The sequence below is a fragment of the Eleginops maclovinus genome, chromosome 18 (genome assembly GCF_036324505.1).
Source record: "Eleginops maclovinus isolate JMC-PN-2008 ecotype Puerto Natales chromosome 18, JC_Emac_rtc_rv5, whole genome shotgun sequence".
NCBI classification, from domain to species: Eukaryota; Metazoa; Chordata; class Actinopteri; order Perciformes; family Eleginopidae; genus Eleginops; species Eleginops maclovinus.
This window is the reverse complement of record NC_086366.1, coordinates 15,253,427-15,275,860: the sequence shown is the minus strand read 5'-3', so window position 1 is coordinate 15,275,860 and position 22,434 is coordinate 15,253,427. Positions and strand designations below refer to the sequence as shown.

The following is a 22,434-nucleotide window of genomic DNA, read 5'->3' as shown; positions in this document are numbered from 1 at the left end:
GTCTGAAGGGGAACAAGATATGTCTGATCACCAGTGTCACCCTCAGTGCTGCCTGCCTGTGTGTGTGTGTGTGTGTGTGTGTGTGTGTGTGTGTGTGTGTGTGTGTGTGTGTGTGTGTGTGTGTGTGTGTGTGTGTGTGTGTGTGTGTGTGTGTGTGTGTGTGTGTGTGTGTGTGTGTGTGTGTGTGTGAGTGAGTGTGTGTGTGTGTGCTTGATCACTTCATAATTGTCTCCTGCAATCCTAAATGGAATGGCTTTAATGTGGACCAATGAGCAAAACTAATCTGGGAGCCTCAGATTGACAAAACTTTCATTAGGGAATTGATTTAACGGGAATACACTTGAGGATAAAAATAAATAAAAAAACATACTCACACACAACTTACAAAGCTAAACCTGTTAAAGAATGTTGACACAGAACGTAGTCTTTAAGTCTCTCTTTCCCTCCCTCGGGAGACGGGGCCCAAGTATGTGCACTGCAGAAAATCTCTAATATTCCATGAAGCCTGTCTCTGTGGAGGCATTAAAACGAAAGACACACCGCAATGTGGGTCATAGCACTGGCACCCCTGCGCAGTGGTGACAGTGTTTTGTATACAGATGCACACCGAGGAATAACTGAGCAAAAACAAAAAAACAAACAAACAAACAAAACTTAGCACAAACGGATGTGACACGAGATCAGTTTGGAGGGGAATTCAAACTGTCGCCAAACAGCTGAACCGGACTGTCGGGCAAAGCTGATGAAATGGCCAACTTTGGTTGTTTAAGCCACTACTCTGTGCGTTATCATTCACACTCCCCTACTCCACGACAGTCTAAAGCTCTTGCTTATTAACAAACACTCCCCGTCGGTCCAACGAGCGTGTGAGAAATCGGCTTATCGTTTCTGTGTTGCGCCTGGAGAGAGGAGAGAGGCTGTGCGCGCAGCGGCTGTGGATGTGAGCGCTTTGATGAATCCACTCCGCAGATCGTTCAGGGAAGGCAGGTGCTGAGGTGCAGTTTGTGTCTCGGCTCTTTTTGTGAAAAAAAAAGCGACACTCTACCATCATGGCGAGTCTCATGTGAGCGTACAATCATCGTGCAGAAATGAACTACTCGTGCAGGTCTCGACGCTTTTTCTAACCGCTGCAATTAGGAGATAAAAATGTCCATAACGCATGGAGGGACCTTGTGAGACCAACAACTCTAGTCCTAAATGGCAGAACTTGAAGTTTGCAGAAATCTCAGTTTGGAGAAGGGTAAGTGATCATTTTCAAGCTTTTCCTCGATTGGTTATTTAATCATTTAGTCTCATATGGAGGAGAATACCCAGTGTGGCATTCCTTTAGACGCCTCCTAGCCTATACATTTTGAGCAAGCATGAGCCCATGCGTAACGACTCCATTGCGCTTGTTTTTGTGAAAAAATGTCATGCTGCTAAAGATACTTGATGAATCTTAATTGCAGATTGTCAGTTTTCCTGAGGGATTTATTGTGCTATTATTGTTTATCGAGATCTTGGGTACAACACGTCAACATTTTTAGGCTACATGATGATGATTTATTCTTATCTGAATTTATTCTAATTTTTTTATTAGTTTACATAAGAGCTCTTGATGATGAGCGGTAGGGGATCAACTGAAAACTGTCCCTCATGCTGAAAATGCCCCTTTGTTGTTGTCACTAGGGGGCAGGAAAGTCTCTTAATTTGTCGATTTGATTAGACGTGCTCTGCCCTCAGTTAATATAGCAGCACAATAGGTGTGGATGTGCCACATCCGTTTAAATCCTGCATTCTCCGCAATCTATAAAAATCCCTGGGATGTTTACAGTCTCTGTCATTACACTGTTTTGGATAGAAAATGCCAGAGAGACTGACAGAAAACATAATATTATCACATAGCATAGCTCTAACAGAGCTGGATTGTTTTTTGTTTGCATGAGAAAAAACATGAGCCGCTTGAAACCCATGGAGGTTATTTTTAACTCCATACACTGTGAGAATATGGGTTTGAGATTTGATGGCAAAATGAATGTCCCTTCAGTCCTTTTGCTTTTAGAGTGACCCCTTTTGCTCGCCCCTACACTGTCAAAATTATGTCTCATCCCTGGCACTTAAAAAGTGGGATGTGTCAAGCTGTCAGATTTCCCGCCTCCAGCGCCTGTTTTGTTTTATCTATGTGAGTGTTGGGGTGTGAGGTAGGCCCCTGCTTTTTTTCAGTGGCCAAAAGGGTTGCCTCGTCATACATTTCGGCAACACTTCTGCTAAGAAGAGTTGCAAGGCATCCCAAGCCCCTGCTGAGAGAGAAGAGGAGAGAAAATGATGGAGGGAGAAAGGTTTAGAGGAACATGCATGGCTGCAAATCTCCTCCACATGGAGGAAATGGCTTTTCCATGTAAAATCTGTTTTCCCTCGTTTGTCTCTCCTAAAATGATGATGATGAATCTCAGCATGCCCTCTTCTTTTGTCTCTGCCTCTTCCTTACTGTCGCCCCCGGGCAGAGAAACAGCTCCAGACATCAGGGGAGGAATGCACTCTCATCCTTTCAGCCCTAATTCTATTTTTTAAACAATGTGTTGTTATTTTTCAATCTCCTTTCCTCCCCTTCTTTATTGGTACTGACTGAAAGTGTGTGATTATTGAAAATCATTATGTACCAAAAACAGACATTGAATATCAAGTGTCTTAACTGATTTAAAGCAGAATATCATGTCATATGTACGCATTTCTCAAAGGATGTGGAATTGACATACAAAAACTTTCAATGAAATACCTCTCTTCTCCCGAGGCCAGGGTGACACTGTATTTTGATACTGATTGAATTTGGTCCATGTGTTGAGTATTGAATAACTGTCAAGTACTCAAGCTGGTGTTAACTGTTTTGACTGGTAGTTCTTGATTCAAATCTTTTTTTATGTATGCAAATTGCTAATGTATATCTTCTCTCACCTGCTCTTTAATACCTGCTACTCAGATCTTGGTCCATACGTGACCAACACCTTTCAGCCTGAATGAAGCAGCTACAGTTTTAGCCTCTCTCCAACATTTGAACCTGAAGTTGAGATGAGACAGTTTGCATGGAAGCCTGGCTCTGCTGCCATTGTATCTCAATGTACTTATGTACTTAATCATCCAGCCTGGCTTAGGGAGGAAGATAGAAGAAGCTTGAACATTTCATGAACTTCAGTACATAGCCCCCCACCCAACACACACACACACAGGCTTGGGTTCCTTCCTTTGATGTCAGTGCTGAACTCCGCCACTCGGGGAGTCCCCTTTAGCAAATTTGGTGAATGCATTATCATGCTGCAGTTGTCATGTGTTTATTTTCATTCAGGTGTGGCTCTGCACTCTGTACCCTGAGGTGATTTGGGAACCCATTTGTAGACTTGGTGGTTTGATCGCTGTCTTGAGCGCGCTTAATTAGGCAAAGTGAGTGACTGTGAGATAACAGTATGCGTTTTCCCATTTTTCACACATCACTTTCCTGTGTTTCCTGAGTTTTAATGTCCCTAATAAGAGGGAACATACACTGCCCGGCCAAAAAGGTCACAAGCCTGTAGGGGCAGTGCTATGACCTGGGGTTGCTGCAGTTGGTCTGGTCTAGGTTCAGCAACGTGCCCAAGAATGAGGTCAGCTGACTACCTGAATATACTGAATGACCAGGTTATTCCATCATTGGATTTTTTCTTCCCTGATGGCACGGGCATGTTCCAAGATGACAATGCCAGGATCCATCGAGCTCAAATTGTGAAAGAGTGGTTCAGGGATCATGAGACATCATTTTCACACATGGATTAGCCCCCACAGAGTCCAGACCTGAACCCGATTGGGAATCTTTGGGATGTGCTGGAGAAGACTTTGCACAGTGGTCCAAATCTCCCATCATCAATACAAAATCCAAAAAATAATAATGCAACTCTGGACAGAAATAAATGTTGTGACATTGCAGAAGCTTGTGGAAACGATGGCACAGTGAATACGTGCCATAATCAAAGCTAAAGGCGGTCCAACGAATATTAGAGTGTGTGACCTTTTTTTTGGCAAGGCAGTGTGTAATATTTTTGTAATTAATCAATTTGCTTAAAAATGCATTAACATTTGAGTTTGTCCCCCTATGTGTGAATCTTTTGGGCTGACAAGAATTATAGTGATGGACAAACCAGTTTTAGTGTACTATATCATAACAATCTGTAGAAGGGGTTTCCAGGTGGGTAGCTCGTCTCTCTACTACAAACCAAATCTTGCTTTTTTCCCTTAATACAGCACAAGTTTTCATGACAACTGTCTATCATGCAGGTCTCAGATGAAATTTTACTGCTAACTAACTAAAGCATAGCAAAAACTTCATTACAGCATGCCAGTGAACTGATAACGGCCATTCGTAAAGGATAAACCCGTTATCTCTGAATTTAGAGATAGCAAACTGACTTGAATACACGTGTACATGCTAGAAACTCTACTGTAAATACATGCTCACATCAGCATAGTATCATGGTAACACTGGTAATTATAATGTTTAGCATAATGTTTATTATGTCCACCATGATGATTTAGTATGTTACAACAATTTGGTATTTGCAGTAAACGGAAAGTAAAGCTAAAGTTATTGCAGATATTTGGTCATCAAGTTTTAAAAAGTACGGTGATCAAAGTTATTAGTCATCCTTGGTGAACCATAAATGTTTGTCTGAAATGTTACAGCATTCAGTTCTATTCTTTTTGAGGTACTCAATAATACGATTCAAAATGTCAACGTGATGGTACCACGATGGGACAAGTAAGAGGATCACCAAATCCATTACAGTACATCCTGTGGACACCATGAATGTCTGTAACAGGTGTCATGAGAATCAGTCCAATGCATGTCAAGATATTCCAGTCTAGAAAAAGTTGCAGACCAACAGATTCAAACATGGATCTTGTGGTTCATGGTGAGCTAAGCTACATAAGAGTCCCTGTTGACATTTTCCTCACCTGTCAGCTCTTGTGGTTTTTTCAATGATGACTAGTCCTGCAAGTAAAAGGCAAAACAGTTGTGATGCTGTTTGAAACCTCTCAATCGGGACTTTGGGTAGTGAGATGAACACATGTTATGTTCCACTTAATAATTGTATTTGTCATAATTCGTAGTGGCTTGGAAGTCACTAACACTGTGAAGTTAAGGTCATAGGAGTGGTTGTATTTTAGTACTCACTGCTTCCTGTACGCAACCCTTATGTTAAAGCCAAATGGGTTAGTAACATAAAACAAGATATTTTTTTTGTCTTCCATTTGGGATCATCTGGGTGTTTTGAGGTAGGTGTGGTCTTTTGCGAGTGTGGTGATTTCACATTTTCCATGCACCAATCTGAATTTAAAAGTAGGCTTTATTATCAGAATCACACCTTTTTGGTTGTTACTTTATCAGTCAAATCTTCTTGAGGCACTGCACAAATCCTGCTAACAGTTATACACTGTGGTGCAATGGAACTAACACATTTTATGAGGAATTATGAACAGTAAAAAGACAGGATATCTATTTTTTATTGTTCTCAAACTAGAGAATACTCTAAACGACATTTTTGCGTTGTGTCTAGCTTCAATCCTCTCTGTGTGCAGCATGTTATTGCTGCATTCATGCAGGTGTCCTCTTTGTTTCCTTTCAATGGAACACCTTAGGTGAATTAGAGACTAGCTGTCCCACTAGAATAAATGTCTGTCCATGTTAGCCCTGACTCACACTGATTTATTCTGGACCTCCAGCTTTACTGCATGCTGGCAAAGGCTCTAGGCCTCCATGACTCTAAACAGCAACAAGCAAAGAGACAAAATGACTAATTGTCGCTTTTCAGTTATTATGATCATTATGCTTGAATGAATATTACTACCCAGTTGTTGCTTTACTGGCCATCTCACTGTTGGAGCAGGTGATTGAGTTTTCATTTTGCAACGGCTCAAGCCAAGTTCTGTCACAAATGTGCCACTGGCTTTTGTCCCTCCATAGTGCAGCCTGATTTCCCCTCACAATTATTCCAAAGTTATCAAACTGAAGCTGTGTGCCTGACTAATTAAATTTCATTAACTGTTAAATGTACTGAGGGGTACGGTGAAACAGGATGGAGACTAAATAACCTAACCCCAAATTAATTCAGGACTATATTTATGTAGAAGATATTGTGTATTGTGACTACTTGAGATGTCATTTCCAGTTCATCATTTTTGATTGAACCTTTTGCAACAAATTAAACTGCCTGCTTAAAAATGTAAAAGAATATTTCACATTGTTAGACAAGACAATTAAATTAGGCAACAACAGACATAATGTATATTTCCAAAAGGTTATACAATGAACATCCCCAGAAATATAGCACAATATATCGTCAAAACTCCACCTGTTGATTCTGTGTCCTCAAACAGCTGGTGGTCGCACCTATTTATCTTTGAGCCCGGAGACTTTATTTGCATCTTATTTTTGTGCCCTATTCCAGCAAACTATAGCTCCATGGGTTTTCCATTAAAGTCAAATCAAATTCACAGTTTTATGGTATTGTTTTGCTTCTGAAGAATTGAGCTCCTGATTTGGCGATGCAGTTCATGAAAATGTCAGTACACATAGTGGAAGGTGGGCGAAGAGGATTTCCCTCCCTGAAGGCAAAGCCTGTGCAAAATAGAAACGCGTCTGGTAGAAGATGGACAGATGTGCACACACACACACACACACATACACACACACACACACACACACACACACACACACACACACACACACACACACACACACACACACACACACACACACACACACACACACACACACACACACACACACACACACACACACACACACACACACACACACACACACACGTAAATGACGGAGTGGCTCATGTTTTTTGTTTGACCATGGTACATAAATCAGTGTGAGAGAAGGGGGTTGCCAGTGGGAGTGGTTTGAGAAAACATCATGTACTAACTAATACACACACACACACACACACACACACACACACACACACACACACACACACACACACACACACACACACACACACACACACACACACACACACACACACACACACACACACGTCATCCCATTAAATCTCACTTTCAGTAGTGCATTATCATGAATGTTATGTCATCATTCTTATCCTCATACACTACTGGTTGACCTTAATAAACCCAGATGATATGAGAGACACACATCTGCTACACTCTGCACTCTCCTCCCTTACTCTTCATAATCGTTCCATAAACTACACAACAATGCAACTGTTAAAGCCAAATCTAAATCTCTGCATCACAGTAGCATGTTGGTAAACACACGGACACAGCGGCACATCTTTTGAGACACCTGCAGCGCAAACATCAGAGAGAGGAAGAAGGGAAGAGCAGCCAGTGGGAGTGGAGAACAGATGACCAGGAGAAAGGTGGAAACATGTGTGTGTGCTGTTTCAGAGAGGAGACTCTCTCTTGAAGGTGCCGCCAAAGATCACAGGACAGTACAGAGAAGGATAAACAGCAGCTAATGTGAGAAAACAGTGTCTTTTTCAGAGTTTTTTAAGCTACAGGTGCGGGAGTGTGTGGAAAACTGGCACCTAGCAAAGGAGGACTCCTTCTGGCTTTTTATTTTCTGCAAAGAAATGGATGAAATTAGTTATGGTCCCACTGCAGTATCTGTGCCAAAAATACGATCCACCTTTTTTAATGGTCCTGCTGAAAAATCAACTGTGTTAACTGTTGCGACTGTCCTGGCGCGTAACATCTACCATATTGGTGGCACAGTGGCGGTACCACAAAAATGCAGGCTAACACAGATTGGTAAGTCTTTGTATGTGTTGTGTGTGGTTGTGTGATAGATTCTGATAAGTGATAGTGTGTTGAAGGACAAAACAAACAACAAAACAATATGTACGTTTTTTTTAGCAAGTCTCTTTTTAGTGTCTCAACACTTCAATTGATATATCTTGTGAAAAAAAACCACAAAAACATTGCATATTGAACATATTGCTTGCTTGAGCTGCTATTTATAGCACAGGAAGGAGCTCATGTTTATGTATCAGAATATCCAGAGGATGATCAAACTGCTCACTTTCTGCTACCGTGACTTCAGACCTTTAAAGCTTGTCTTAATGAGATGATGCTCACTACTTGCAAGAAATAGTTGTGCGTCGATTTCTGTGCAGTTTGCCACTCCTCATAGCAATAATTATTTATAAATATCATTAATGTTTGTCCTGTGGGCAGTCAGTCAACCAAAGCTGAATTATATCTTGATTAAACACAAAAGCACACAAATCAAACCTCCAGGTCATTAGAGCTAAAGGAGCAGTGAGTGAAGAATTGCGACGTCTTGCCTCCATTCAGTTTTATTTTGGTTTGATTGCTGTGCTTGTTGTGTTTCATTTACAGTCAGAGTGTCTTGGATGGTTCAGGTTGTTGTGCCTGCATCTATGTCACATGAATAGTGCATGAAGGATCAAGCAGGTGCTGCTGAATATGAATGTATGTATTTATGAATATTTTATGATAAGTCTTTGGACTGTGGTCCATTTGAGTCGTCACACTCTGACCAAATCTTAACAAAGATCTCAAGCAGAGCCACAATTGAAATCTTATGCCTAACTGATGATAAACTGATAGAAATGATGCATGCCCAAATGTCAGAAAGAACCCTAATTCTATTGAGTTTAAAATTGAAAATTATTAATGAAAACTGCTGTGGATGCTGTAGTTTTGCGTCCTGGATTGACCGCTGTATGGGTCTTACTAAGGACACGCTTTGTTCTTTAGGTTATCACAGAGGCGTCTTCATCACCTACCCCATTAAAATGTGTTTGAATTGCCTCGGCCTCTGTGGCAATAAAACACTTTGATCTGCTCTTACTGCTCTGCACCAACAGAGGTGATGAATGCATACACATGCATGGGCATAAAAAACAAACACACAGCAGTAAATGCACATTGCACACGCACAGACATTTTTTATCTCTATTAGTAGAGATAGAGACATGGCAAAGTTGCAATGCATTTAGATTGACAGCCTGTACATAAATCTCAGGTCAATTAATTTATTTTACGTTTCCAAAAATAAGTAGAATTGTTTAAACTAAACTGCAAATTCTATTTCTCATACTCATGTTGTTTTGAAAATCAGTGCTTGAGTAAAGACGAGACCAGAGATTGGAGTGAAGATGCGAAGGGCACTGATCCTTTGATTCACAATCACTGCTCTTTTGAGATCCACTTACTTCATTCTCATCTTTGATTAGGAAAAAGCTCCTCTCTCTTGGACAGATATTAATCCTGTTACCTCTTCTCCTTGGCCTAGCAATTGTCATCTTAACTAGGTTTGAGGTTTGACTCTTCATGGTCCTTATCATTGCTGATGGAGTGACAGCAGAAACGTCAAGGTCTAACAGGGGTTGATAGACAACTGATTTTTTTTTTAAAGAGAACCATCAATCCCTTTTTGTAAAATGCGTTTCAACTAAAACAAACTATACTAAAACCTGTATGTAAGTTCATTATTTCTGAGGAGCTGCCTCACGTTGAACTGGATGAAAAAAAAGAAGACTTTTGTATTCCCTTTTAGCTTCTTATTGCACAAAATACGTCTGACTGTAAACCTCTTTTACATATTTATACTTTGTGGGAATTGTGTGAGAATCTGCCTGTACTCTCTAGAGGTGGCGAGTAGCATTTCTTCACTTTAGGCCTGATTTATGTGTTAAGTGTAGCTAGAAGCTCGTCTAGTCTGAGTCACAAATTTTTGTCGCCTGAAACAGTGTGAGAACGAAAACCCCAGAAAAATATGCCTGTTTACTGGCGCAGTGACTGTGGGTGAGATCAATACTACCCTAAAGTCGACATTGACCTCCATTGATATCCATGGTTAATGAATCTGTACAGTTCAGAAGTGGCTCTACGTGATAAATAATGCAAACTGCCAAGTTTCTTGTTTCTGATTAATTATACTCCTCGAGTCTGTGCATGTTTTCACTGTTCCATATTATTGTCAGCAACTTCGAAGAGTAGTCTCAGTACTGCACAATGCTTTCTCAAACATTATGAGCCTATAAGAGTTGGTATTGACTCCTACAATGGGATAAATCATCAACTACTTTTTTTGATAGACATCTTAATAGCAAAAGTTAATTTAAATACAACACATACAGAATCTCTTATAGTGGGATATTAGCTATAAAATATTAGTTTTTCTTTTTTTGACCTACTGTCATCTGAAAGAACCAGAGAAAACATCTGTTTATTGTAAATCATAATAAGACGTTCAACAGGACCCTATCCCTAGGAGCTACAGTATATAGTTTCAACACAATGGGTGTCCCTCAGGAGTTTGTAGAAACATTGTGTGACTCACCAAAATTAGACTGTCTATATAATTCTGCCAATAGCCACATATTTCACAAAAGGTGTATACTATTTTTTATCCAACATTCTCCCTCTTGGCTATCTTTACTACATTTTGCAAGAAAATCTTCGCTGCCTCCATGGTTTTACACTGCCTGAGACGACTGCTCTGGTTAAAAGAAATTGAGTGTTTTTTCCCCTAAAGCATCAACCACAGGTATTTCTTCAGGTCTGGTTAGGCAAAATTAGTAACCAAAAGAAAAAGTAAAGTACATAAACTATTGGACTTCTATTTATCAGGTTGACAGTGACACGACTCCAAATACATACTAATATTGCTATTATGTCTGCTGTGTGTTGAAACAGAGAACTTTTTTTATTTTCATTTTTAATATTGATTATTTATCAATGTTGTGTTTCTTCCTTGTACAGCTGCCTCTTAGTGGCACTTGGTACTTTAGTGGACCAATATTCCAATAGGTATAGTTCAGAATTTGAGTTGCTCTGTTTTATTTGACGGTAGTGACTTTATCAATTCCTAAATCTTACCTGATAGTCCTATTACTATTGTTGGCTAATTTGTTGTTTTATTTACATGGCTGCTTGTTTCTCTCCTCATATACTCAGTTTTTGACAAGGCAGGTTGTGTAATCATCATGCACCTTGGGAGATATCAGACAGGCCTCAGGCTCATGAGTTCATCTTTGTGTGGGCTTAATTCTGTCTCTGAATAAAGCATCTACCACTGAAAGAAGTCATTGAATATTGAGAGCAAGATTTCTGTCATTTCTAAGCCCGTCCTCAGGACAGAGTGCCTGTTGACAAGCACTCAGCTCAGCATGTGTTCTGTTGAGTATGCTTAAATATGTGTTTTGGATCCATTAGAGGTTTGACTTTGCCTGTCTTTGAAGATAATCACCCTCGCCATCTCGTATAATGCATTGTGTGAATGTGTGTCTGCTTCTGTCCTACAACTTTCGAACATTTGGTTATTTCTCTAGTTCCAGAGGATAAAGGACTGTTTAACACTGAAGAATTTGAGTCAGGTTCCCTGGTCAGGTTTTCTGTGGTTGTTTTCTTAACATGGATTTGATTTTATACAACTGTCAATGAAAGCATTATTTAATTGAGTTCTGTGATCATACCAGAACCCAAAATCTTAGCCAGGATTTTTTAAAGATCTCTAAAATGTATTATCTAGTCATTGGGTTTAGGACTAAGATTCTGTACCAGTTAATGCTGGTGACAAGGACTGTCTTCCTGCTGTGTTGTAGGAGATTCCATCAAAATGAGGGATTAAAGTTCACAGTGTTATTCACATCCCATCTTGGCAGGTTGGGATGCACACATTAAGTTGTCAACAACTATTTATCTATCATCTTCCTTAGTTGTGAACAGTGGTGTTGCCTGGTCTTTTGTATCAGATCATTTGAGAATATGGAAGTTATTAAAATGGTTAATAATCTAAATTGTTAAATATATGAGTGTTTGTATGCATTTAACTCTCTTTACATAAAGAGACAATCTCTGATTCAGTTGTTCGGCAAAGAAAAATAATTGGGATCAAAGAAAAAAATGCACAACCATTATTAATATTAAGATAAGATAAGATACGATGTACCACTATAAATCCCCGTGGGGAAATTCAGTGATTTAAGCAGCAACAGAATAAGAATGAAAAACAGGACAGTGTGGTTCACACAGGATAATAAAACAAAAGTAAAATGATTAAAATGATTTACAGGTAAGTATCTGTTAAAACAAAAAATGGACTTCAATGAACGTATAAGCAATTCTTATTCGGATTGTTAAATATGTTTACATTGATTGATACGGGTAAAAATCTTTGTGCAGAAGTGCAGGGTTGATGTGCAGTCCGGGTTATTGTCAGTGAGTCACATGGTTATTAACCCCATGTTGTGCAGCCTGATGGCTACAGGCACAAAGGATTTTCCCGGGCGCTTAGTGCTGTGCCAAGATGGGATGAGTCTGTGGCTGAACGTACTCCTCATCTTCACTAGCTCTGCATGGAGGGGGTGGGAGGGGTTATCCAGGATACTGGATATCCAGGATATTAAGCACCAGCAAATAATTTTAGCATGTATGAGAGTGTTTTTTGGATTATGCCTCATACAAGGAAAGTTCTTTATAGCATCTGGCCAACAGAAATGTAATTAACAACGATGATGCACTCTTAGCAACTTGGGCCCCTTCAATCCATCCATCCATTCATCCATCCATCCATCCATCTATTTTTATCAGCTTATCCTGGCCCGGGTCATGAGGGTGACAAGCAAAGCAGAGCAGAACAGATGTCCATCTCTCCAGCAATCATTTTCCAGCTCATCCTGGGAAACCCCAGGGCTTTCCCAGGCAAGAAAATATTTACAGTATAATCTTTCCAGAAAAGCAACTTGATCAAATTCCCCCCAAAAACTCAGCTGAAGGGAACTATTACTTATTACTATTGCATAGAATATTGTTTTCAAGAACTTTATTTGCTGTTAAGACAAATTATCACCGATATACTGTATGTCATACATGTAAACATATATGCAGACTAATTGCATGCATAAAAACATGTGCTTTAGTACATGCACACATACAGTACGCAAAGACTAACACACACACACACACACACACACACACACACACACACACACACACACACACACACACACACACACACACACACACACACACACACACACACACACACACACACACACACTTGCATGCACGCACTCTACTAATGAGGATGGAAATTTCGCGGTCTCTTTGCTGTCAACCTCGTCTGTATGCCTGCCACCAGCTGTCACAAAAAGTGAAAAGTTTGAAGTTGTGTCTTTTATCCTCTCTGTGCTGGACAATGCCAGGCAGTCAGGCTATCAAACACAAACTCTCTTTACCCATCATTTCAGTCTCTATTTTTTCCTCTTGAGAACACTTCACCATCATCTTCTCTTTCTGTATTCTGTATGTTAAAAAATACAACTTTGCAAACTTGCGTACATTAAACCAAAACCCACCAAATGCTGGTATTGGTTGCTTTGGTAAACCGGTATGTTCACAACATCACTGAATACTTTAATATACTCCATTAGTAGCTGTCACCTGCATCTGCATAATGTGGATATTTCTTTGAAACTTCGAGCAGAGTGACACACATCAGCTCTGTCCCTCTCTATGAGATCTCTCTCTTTCTTACTTCTCTCCATTGCTTTCAGCCCCAGGTCAGTGTGAAACAGAAAAGCATCTCTGTGTGTCCACACAGTAGCATCTCTGTTGCAGTTCAGAGCCACATCAGCTGCTGGCTGCTTCACTAATTCTGCGACACTGCGACACTTTGCCTTACTTCTTCCTGAGAAAATCCCAGTAAAGCCAAACACCTGTTTCCTTTATGTCTTAAGATAGAGCTCCAATGAGCCCATTGTTTGTGCTTTCTTCTGCAGTGGAGCGATGCATGAGTGTGATGCAGTCGGGGACCCAGATGGTGAAGCTCAAGGCAGGATCCAAAGGGCTGGTGAGACTTTTCTACCTGGATGATCATCGCTCCTGCATTCGCTGGAGGCCCTCACGCAAGAGTGAGAAGGCCAAGAGTGAGTACGAATGGGCACCCTCACACTTACATACTCGGTGGGAGACGTTATGCTGTTGCATCATGGGAATGGAGGTTCATTTTTGGAGCTTGATCATTACGGGGGACTCGATATCAAGACATCTCACTGTTTGCTGTGCAGTTTTGATCTTAACATTGTTTTCCCTAACTATTCTTAAAAAAAATCCATGTATTTTTTGTAAAATTATTTTCTATGTGTTTAATCCATGGTATTATATAAATACATGTTATTATTATTTATGGAAAAGAAAATTCTAAATCCTGGTGAAATTATAAAAATGAATATCAACCTTTTCATTTAAACCATCAATGACACTTTACAGGCTTGACGTGAACATGTTGAGAGTGACTTAAGCATTCAAGCAACAAAAATAAACACAATCTTTTCCTGACTTTAACATAACCACAAAAGGATTTCTGGATATGAAATCTCTTCTGGATTGTCGGCTCATTAGTTGCCTTTTCTGACTTTATTTTAGTAAACATAAAAAAAGTTAATCAAAGAAATACTATACTATTTTCATAGCAGGTGTCATGTTATGAAGTGCTTTCCAAAATGTCCCTATGTATACCCTCCTTTTCCCCAGAATGTCTGTTAAAGCAGCCGAAATGCTCGGCCTCTGAAAGGATTATCCTAATTTATTTCATAGCCCCCTCAAAGCAAGAATTCCATTCACTTTACTGGTTTTTATTTTTGAGCCTACTGTATCATATTATCTGGACCTGTAGTTACATGTGTATAAATTACAGTGTGTGTGTGTGTGTGTGTGTGTGTGTGTGTGTGTGTGTGTGTGTGTGTGTGTGTGTGTGTGTGTGTGTGTGTGTGTGTGTGTGTGTGTGGTTTCTTTCAGTCATTGCATAATTTATAATTTAGATAATGAAACGTGATGATAGTGTAATTTTGAAATGGAAAGGGATGATTTGTTAATGAATGAAGTATTGTGTGAGGGAAAAGCAATTCATTGAATAATTTAATCACCATATAATTATATCTTTAATTAATAAATCGTTCATAATCAAGTTTTCCAAAAGATTACTGTTCATTGTTGGGAGGAAAACACATTTATGAGCGTCATTAATGAATTGATTGAATTGGTTGACACACGTTTAACATCATGTAAATAGTTCACAACTGATACACATACACTGAGGAAAAAGCCAGCGAGGTTAAGAGACAGATGTGCAGAGCATCTGTATTCATATGCAAAACAGGGTGTAGTTTACTGCAGCCTGTTTCTGTATTCTATAAAAGACCCAGAATCAAAAATAGCTGAGTTTATACTCTAATCTCATTTGACCGTGATACACTCTGAAGTCCCTATAATAACTGCTTTCTATGTTAACATATGTTAGAGAAAAAAAGAGAGAGAGGAACTTGCTTAATTCTGGTCCTAGTTACTTTTTAAAAATGATTCTGCCTGCCTTTTAAAGAATATGGCCTGTATATTTCCATGTTTTTCAGATAGTCAGAAAATCGTAGGAAAAGACCAACACCAATTTCCAATTTGGTTCTCATCCCCAACGCCATCCTCACTGAACAGTACATCTTGTAAAACCAATCACACATATATATAATTTAACCTTAACCAATCATTTATTCAAAGAGGACATTTTCAGCTATGAATTGATACACATTCGATGCACTAGCGTGTATTTAAAGCAATTGGATGGTGTTTGTGAGTTTGAAAGAAATAAACTAGTTGCCGTGTTCACGTTAATGAAGGCACATGATTGGAATAGTGTTTGGTCAATAAATAGGTCAGTGAATAGAATAAAGTCATTGCAGGTTTCAGTCTTTACAGTTATAGCCTTTTCATTCTAGTTGTAATTCAATGTTAAGTTGATACAGAAGTCTTTAATGAGTATTTTCTGTTGATGGATATTTTAACTGTTTTTTTCTTTTCCCCTCTTCAGTCACCATTGACTCGCTTTACAAAGTGACTGAGGGCGGTCAATCGGACATTTTCCACCGTCATGCAGACAGCAGCCTTGACCCAGCCTGCTGTTTCACGGTGTATCATGGAAACCACATGGAGTCCCTTGATCTGGTGACCACAAATGCAGAAGAAGCCAGGACCTGGATAACTGGCCTCCGTTACCTGATGGCTGGGATCAGTGATGAGGACTCGCTGGCCAAACGGCAGCGCACACACGACCAATATCCTTTAAACAAAGTATAATCCTTTTTGTGTTTATGTAATTGACTTTTATCCACCTTTAGCCCAGTGTTCCCTGAGTTTATGTCTCAGTGGCTCCTTAAACAATATTCATGTGAAGACAGATTTCATGTGCACCTGATACACTCCTCATTGTCCTTAATGTGTGCTTGTTACGTGGCTAAAACAGACATTTGAGGAGGCTGATAAGAACGGAGACGGTTTCCTGAACATTGAAGAGATATACCAACTTCTCCATAAGCTGAATGTCAATCTGCCACGGAGGAAGGTCAAACAAATGTTCCAGGTCAGAAAATGAATCCATTTGAATTGATTCAACACTAAATTGCCACGTCCAATTTTGTATCAGTAAAAGTCCTTACAAATCTAAATACGTAAGTAAATGCCTGCTTTGCTAATTGAAAGGACATATCTAAACAGAAGAGCACCCATACAGATTCAAACAGACAATCCCTTTTTTACATATATTTAAAATTCAGTACCAAAACACATCGCATATATCAAGACCACTTGTTAAAGAAATTGAGTTCTGCTTTCATTTGAATACATTGAATTCATGGTGGATTAATATTAAGATCACATCACATTACTGTTGCATTTTTTTTTAATGGGAATTTCAGTTATTAATATAAATGTGCAAAAATATTCTCATGCGAGAGAGAGACACTTTAAGAGGAAAAGGATGAAGAACTGCTGGGAAAAGGAGGCTTACATTTTTAAATCAGTAGTCACATTGAGTCAGAAATCATAGTGCATACTGGCTTTTCTAATGTGGGTGCAGAAACCCTTATTTATCTTTTGACCACAAAAACACAAGTTTCCCCCGTCTCTGGTAGGCATGATTGACTTTTAACAATAATCTTCGTTAGGTTAATATGAGATTTGATAGTATTTAATATGATCTTTAATTTGGACCTGGGTGAGATTGTTCATTTTGAGTGGGAGTGTTGGAGTTTTTGATTATTTGTCACAACCAACCAGCTTAAGTAGGAGCTTGAGGGTCCAAGAAGCAGGTACAAGAGAACTGATTTAAATGCAAACTCACAAGGCAGATGCTGATGGTTGAAATAGATCAAATACATATAGTCAACACCTGCATGGAAGTCAGTGAGACAGCCAATATTCAAAGGATCAAGGAATGCACGGCAGGCAGAAACAAAACAGGACTACAGAAAAAGAAAAAAAAACTTCAAGCACACTGCAGTTAATTTGGATTTGGGTTATTCTAAGACTGACCTTGTGTCAAAATCCTGACGCTTAATTACTTTGAACCTATATTGTGCCTTCACTGCATATCCCAAAAATAATATATGTATGTGCATTTCTGGGCGTGCAAGGGTTAGTTGCGAAAAGCAGATTTTTGCTCTCTGTCCCCCTAGCAGCTTAATTTATATATAATGAAAGAGATTTGCAAATATTTTAATTAAGATCCAAACGTGATTTTCCCCCCCCCCCTAAATATAAAAAAAGGGCATGCTTCCACAAAGAAATGTATATTTTATCTAGATTTTTAAAACCGATAATAGAAATGACCGCAGTATTTTTTTTAATAACATTGAAACCATCCGAACTGTATTTCCCTCAAAAGCCTCCTCTTCCCCATCACCTGGTTTGGAATATAATATCAACATGTTTTCATCCCTTCATAATGGACTAAACTTTAATTCACTCTTTGGGTTTAGATCACATGGGAAATTCTCTTTATTCATCTCTCTCCATTTAAGCATTGGCAGATAACAGTGTTGCAAGCCGCAAAACAGCTTGTGCAGCTGCTTAAAATACCCGTCATGTATTTGTTTTTTGTCCAAGCATTTCTGATGAAGTCTATCACAGTGATTTATCCTGCTGGTTGTGTTTAGATTCTTTCTGCGATCGAGTCCCCAATGCACACAGCGAGCTCATTATGGATGTGTGATGGAGGCATTAGCTGGTATTATTAGATTTGGTGTGTAGTCAATGGGCCCCCGTGAGATCTAGGTAATATGAGATGCTGGATACCAGCGAGCAGGCAGAGCAGGATGGCGGAAGAGAATGAGCAGCGAGCTGTGCTGCGCCTGTCCTCAGGCTTGAGTGATTTGAGGTTAGGAAAAGAAAAAGAAAATCACTTGATCGGTAATGTGTTTATTCCATAAAGACTGGAACACTGCACTGGCCATTGTGAATTTGTGTTGATATCATTGTTAAAATGTAAATTGACAAGAAATACCTTCACAGCTGACAGGTCTAAACAAATTTTGTGTTTCAACTGATATATTTGGAGGGCTGATATTTCAGTATCACTTGGTCATTATTGGTCTTTGGCCATATATTATAAGCTGATGATCAGACAAAATTGCCAGTAGATTTAATTCACATCCATTCAATCTGACATTAGATGCGTAATTTACATTTAACTTATTGGAATTTATTATGTTTTCCATACATTTACAGGTTTCATGGACGTAATATCTTAGGACTCCATGAGAAAACTCAATACATACGACACAGACATCTACCTCGACTCAAGAATTAACTGGTGTTTAAGGCCAAGGTCACTGTGACCTCACAAAAGATTTGTTTCGCACATTAAAAATTCTCAAAAATGTCTAATAGGAAGAAAAAAGATGAACTTATGAGATTTTAGAAAGACATGGATGTTAATTTTAACATGACTGGATGGCGCATGCAACCGTAGGGCAGTAACTCTAAACCACCACTACTGTAATCGGATAACACTGCGGGATCTTGGGTCTGGAGCAATACACAGGATATACAAACAAACAGATGTATGTTGTTTTGAGTTTGATTATTTTATTTTGTTCATGCTTCGATTATTTGTTGAGATAGGATGAGATGAGATAAACCTTTTCTTAATTCAGATGTCAAGAGCTGCAGCAGCAGCAGCAGCAGCAGCAATATGTGTGAAACAAAGAATTGGGCAAATAGAGTTCATACATGGATAATAAGAATACAAACAATATAGACATTGATAGGTTTTTAATATTCTAGGGAGACAGGTGGTGGTCATAGAGAGAAAAATAAATAAAACGAAGACACACTTTACTAATTTGTGTGCATGAATTGTTATCCGAGGCCTCGATTTAATTTAAACGTTTGCAAGTTTTAATTGAGAAAGGAGCGGGTTGAAAGTTTGGTAAAGTTAGAAAGATATTGACAGATTCTAAATTCGCTGATCAATAACTCTTGATCGTTGTAAAAAAGACACCCTTAATGTGTGAAATGACCTTGTTTGCACTACACGGTAAATGAGTGAAGCTATGTAAAATATTAAAAAATAAAGATTCACCAAATAACCTTTTTGGTGAAGTCCAAATGAGGAGTCTAATAATGTATGTAATGAGTTTGGTTGCACTTCAAAGTAAAATGTTCTTTTCCTTCTAAACTACTGGTTTAGTTCAACCAGCAGGAGACTATTGGAGTTTGAAATAAGTTTGGTTGAAATATGATATTGGTGCAAAGCTATGCAATAAAAAAAGGTTTACAATAAAAAATTCTCCACAATGTTTTAAAAGTATATTTCCATAAAATGATTCATTAGTCTGAGCAGCAATGCACCATTGATGTGTGAACGGGGTTTGGTTGCACTACATTATTTTGGAAGTAATTGAAAAGAGTTTGAAATTAAAAAAAGCAAGTATGTATATTCAAAAGCATATTTATTCAAAATACGTGTTGTACTGTAACAACGACATAACCATTGATGTGTTAAGAGATTCTGGTATCTACATCTTTAAAAAATGAAGTTATTGAATTTTCTTTGAGTATATATTTTGGGCGTTGCAGTTTGCAGACGGTCCCTAAGGTCTCTCGTCCAGCCGCAGATAGAAACCAATGAATGAATTCGAGCCTTATCTGATATAAACTGCTCTGTAGCTCGTTGTCTACCTTGTTATGGTTGTAAAGTCACATTGTTTGTATTTTTAAAATGTTATGTTCGTAAGTTATTGATCCGTTAAGTTAGAATCTGTCAATATTTTTCTAACTTTACCAAACTTTCAACCCCTTACTTTCTCATCACTCACCAACAGCTCTCTATTCTTTGATTTAATTAAAACGTGCAAACATTTAAATTAAATCGAGGCCTCAAATTATATCTCGTGCGCACAAATTAGTAAAGCGTGGCTTCGTTTTATTTATTTTTTCTCTGTATGGCCCTTCCCTGGCTCTGTAATATTCTCATATATATATATGTGTGTAATAGCCACCCAAATCTGGTAAAAGTTTAGTTCTCATAATGCTTATATATCATACTTAAATTAAACACATTTCTCAACAAGCAACTTCACACTTTTCAGTTTGTTTTACTTACCATCAAAAGATAATAGCCTGAGATGTGTCGCCAATGACATATCACTACCTCATCTTCGCAGGAAGCAGACACGGACGATCAGCAGGGCACGCTGACCTACGAAGAGTTCTCTGTCTTCTACAAGATGATGTCTCTGAGACGGGACCTGTTCCTGCTGATGATGGCGTACAGTGACAGGAAGGATCATCTTACAGCCGAGGAGCTGGCCAACTTACTACGCAATGAGCAGAAGGTGAGAGGTCATGCAGTAAAATGCTCAGCCGGTGACATACATTTCTATTAGGAGGGGTCCAAACTAATTCCTCTCCAGTCAGCTGTATCAATGTTGTATCGGGCCACACAAAAGAGATTGATTAAGTTCCTGCTTTCCCTCCCTTAGTTTAACATTAAACTCCCTCAGTCTCAGCTTTCTGCGCAGAGGAATCCGCTCCACTGAGCAAATCTATCACACTAAAATTGGTTTGTCTCACGAGAGCATTTCTTTTTTGTTCTTTACACATTTTCCTGCTCTCTTTTTCCTTCAGTATTTTTCTTAGTGCTTCTGACTCACGCTTTTCTTTCTTACACCTAAATGGTGTCATTTTCATCATGCTGTATCTAATGCCTCAAGCCTCTGATACTAAGATACTGTTGTCAGACTGTTCTGCAAGTTTGACATTGATGACAATTAATTCAACAGCAACATAAATGTATTGTAAAGATGGGAAAATATCTGACTCTTAAATTACTCTGGAAATAAATAATTGTTATTAACTACATTTCCAAAAGTCTAAACAAATGTGTTTACCTTTTTTCTCTACAGATGACCAATGTGACTCCAGAGTATGTTGCAGAAATCATTGACAAGTTTGAGATGTCCGATGAGAACAAACAAATTGGTGTCATGGGGATTGAAGGTATTTTTCTCCCCTATTTCACCAAATTCTCAATTTCTCTTGCTTTTCATCTTACCCCATATCACTGCCTACAATCTCTTTCTTTTAATGAAAATGTAACAATAAACGAGCATTTCTATCAACCCCCTTTTTTAAACAACAAAATCCTGAGAAACATGAATTCTGAAAAGTTAAAGTATGTTGTTCATCTCTGAGTGCTGTTTTAAGTAATGCCACATGCAACTAAAGGGTGAGTTTAGGAAGGAGGATTGAATAGGGTGGCTTTTGTAAGAAATTGGGAAGTGAGAATGAGGGCGGTGGTACAAAGAAATGACAGTGTGACAGGAATGAGGGGAAGGAATATGGAGAGGAGATGAGAGGGGAGCAGCAAGGTGAGACTAATCTTGTTGTTGGAGGCATGAAGGCTAACACCTTATGTGTTTGACTGATCAGACCGATATGTCTGCATGCCAGAAATGTGTTTTATACTTGCACTGTGGACAAATGTGACAGTGTACAAGCAGAGCCAGATCAAGATCGTTTTACAGCGTGATGAGTTGTTACCTACAGTATTTTTGCCATCATGTGATAAAATGTCATGACCAGTCTGATCAAAATCTTTCCAATAGCTCTTTTTGCGTCCCATTTTTCACTGTCTACTCCACAGTGTGCTTTCCACAGTCTTCTTCTTTTCGTTTTCTGCTCTCTGGCCTATTTCAGATTTTTCATGCTCTTGGTATTCTTGTCTCATTTTTATCCCTCCTCTGGATGAAAGGATGCTTTCTTATTTCTCACTCCCTTCCACTCTGTACCACCTAAAGAAAGTTGGCTATGTGAAGAACATCTGCCCATCGAGAGTTTTTAAACCTCACCACTCTGGTTTGAAACCACTGTGCTGTGGTTAGACTGTGCTTGTCTGTCGTCCTTGGTATTTTCCTGGAGACATCATCATGCAAATGAAGAGATATATTGTAGGTGTCACTGATAGAAGCCGTTAGAAGGTGGCTAAAATGATCTGAGTGCTGTGTTACAAATTGTAGGATATTGTGTCTAAATGTAAAACTGATAACTGCACGACAATTAATATTTTAAGTACTTTGCTTTGTTCCACCATTACCT

The 22,434-nt window shown here is 38.9% G+C and overlaps 1 protein-coding gene across 2 annotated transcripts in view; it reads left to right on the top strand.

Moving 5' to 3' along the window:
- plch1 (phospholipase C, eta 1) overlaps nt 1-22,434 on the top strand; it is a 51,679-nt gene that overhangs the window by 10,313 nt on the left and 18,932 nt on the right. The window contains exons 1-6 of one of the 2 annotated variants that reach the window (XM_063907633.1): nt 1,004-1,240; nt 13,788-13,934; nt 15,869-16,112; nt 16,288-16,417; nt 20,502-20,672; nt 21,243-21,336. In XM_063907633.1, the coding sequence (XP_063763703.1) occupies nt 1,198-1,240; nt 13,788-13,934; nt 15,869-16,112; nt 16,288-16,417; nt 20,502-20,672; nt 21,243-21,336 (829 nt within the window). In that variant the 5' untranslated portion in view covers nt 1,004-1,197. Of the gene's footprint in view, nt 1-1,003; nt 1,241-13,787; nt 13,935-15,868; nt 16,113-16,287; nt 16,418-20,501; nt 20,673-21,242; nt 21,337-22,434 lie in introns of those variants that run through there. The other variant, XM_063907632.1, reaches the window with a different exon arrangement.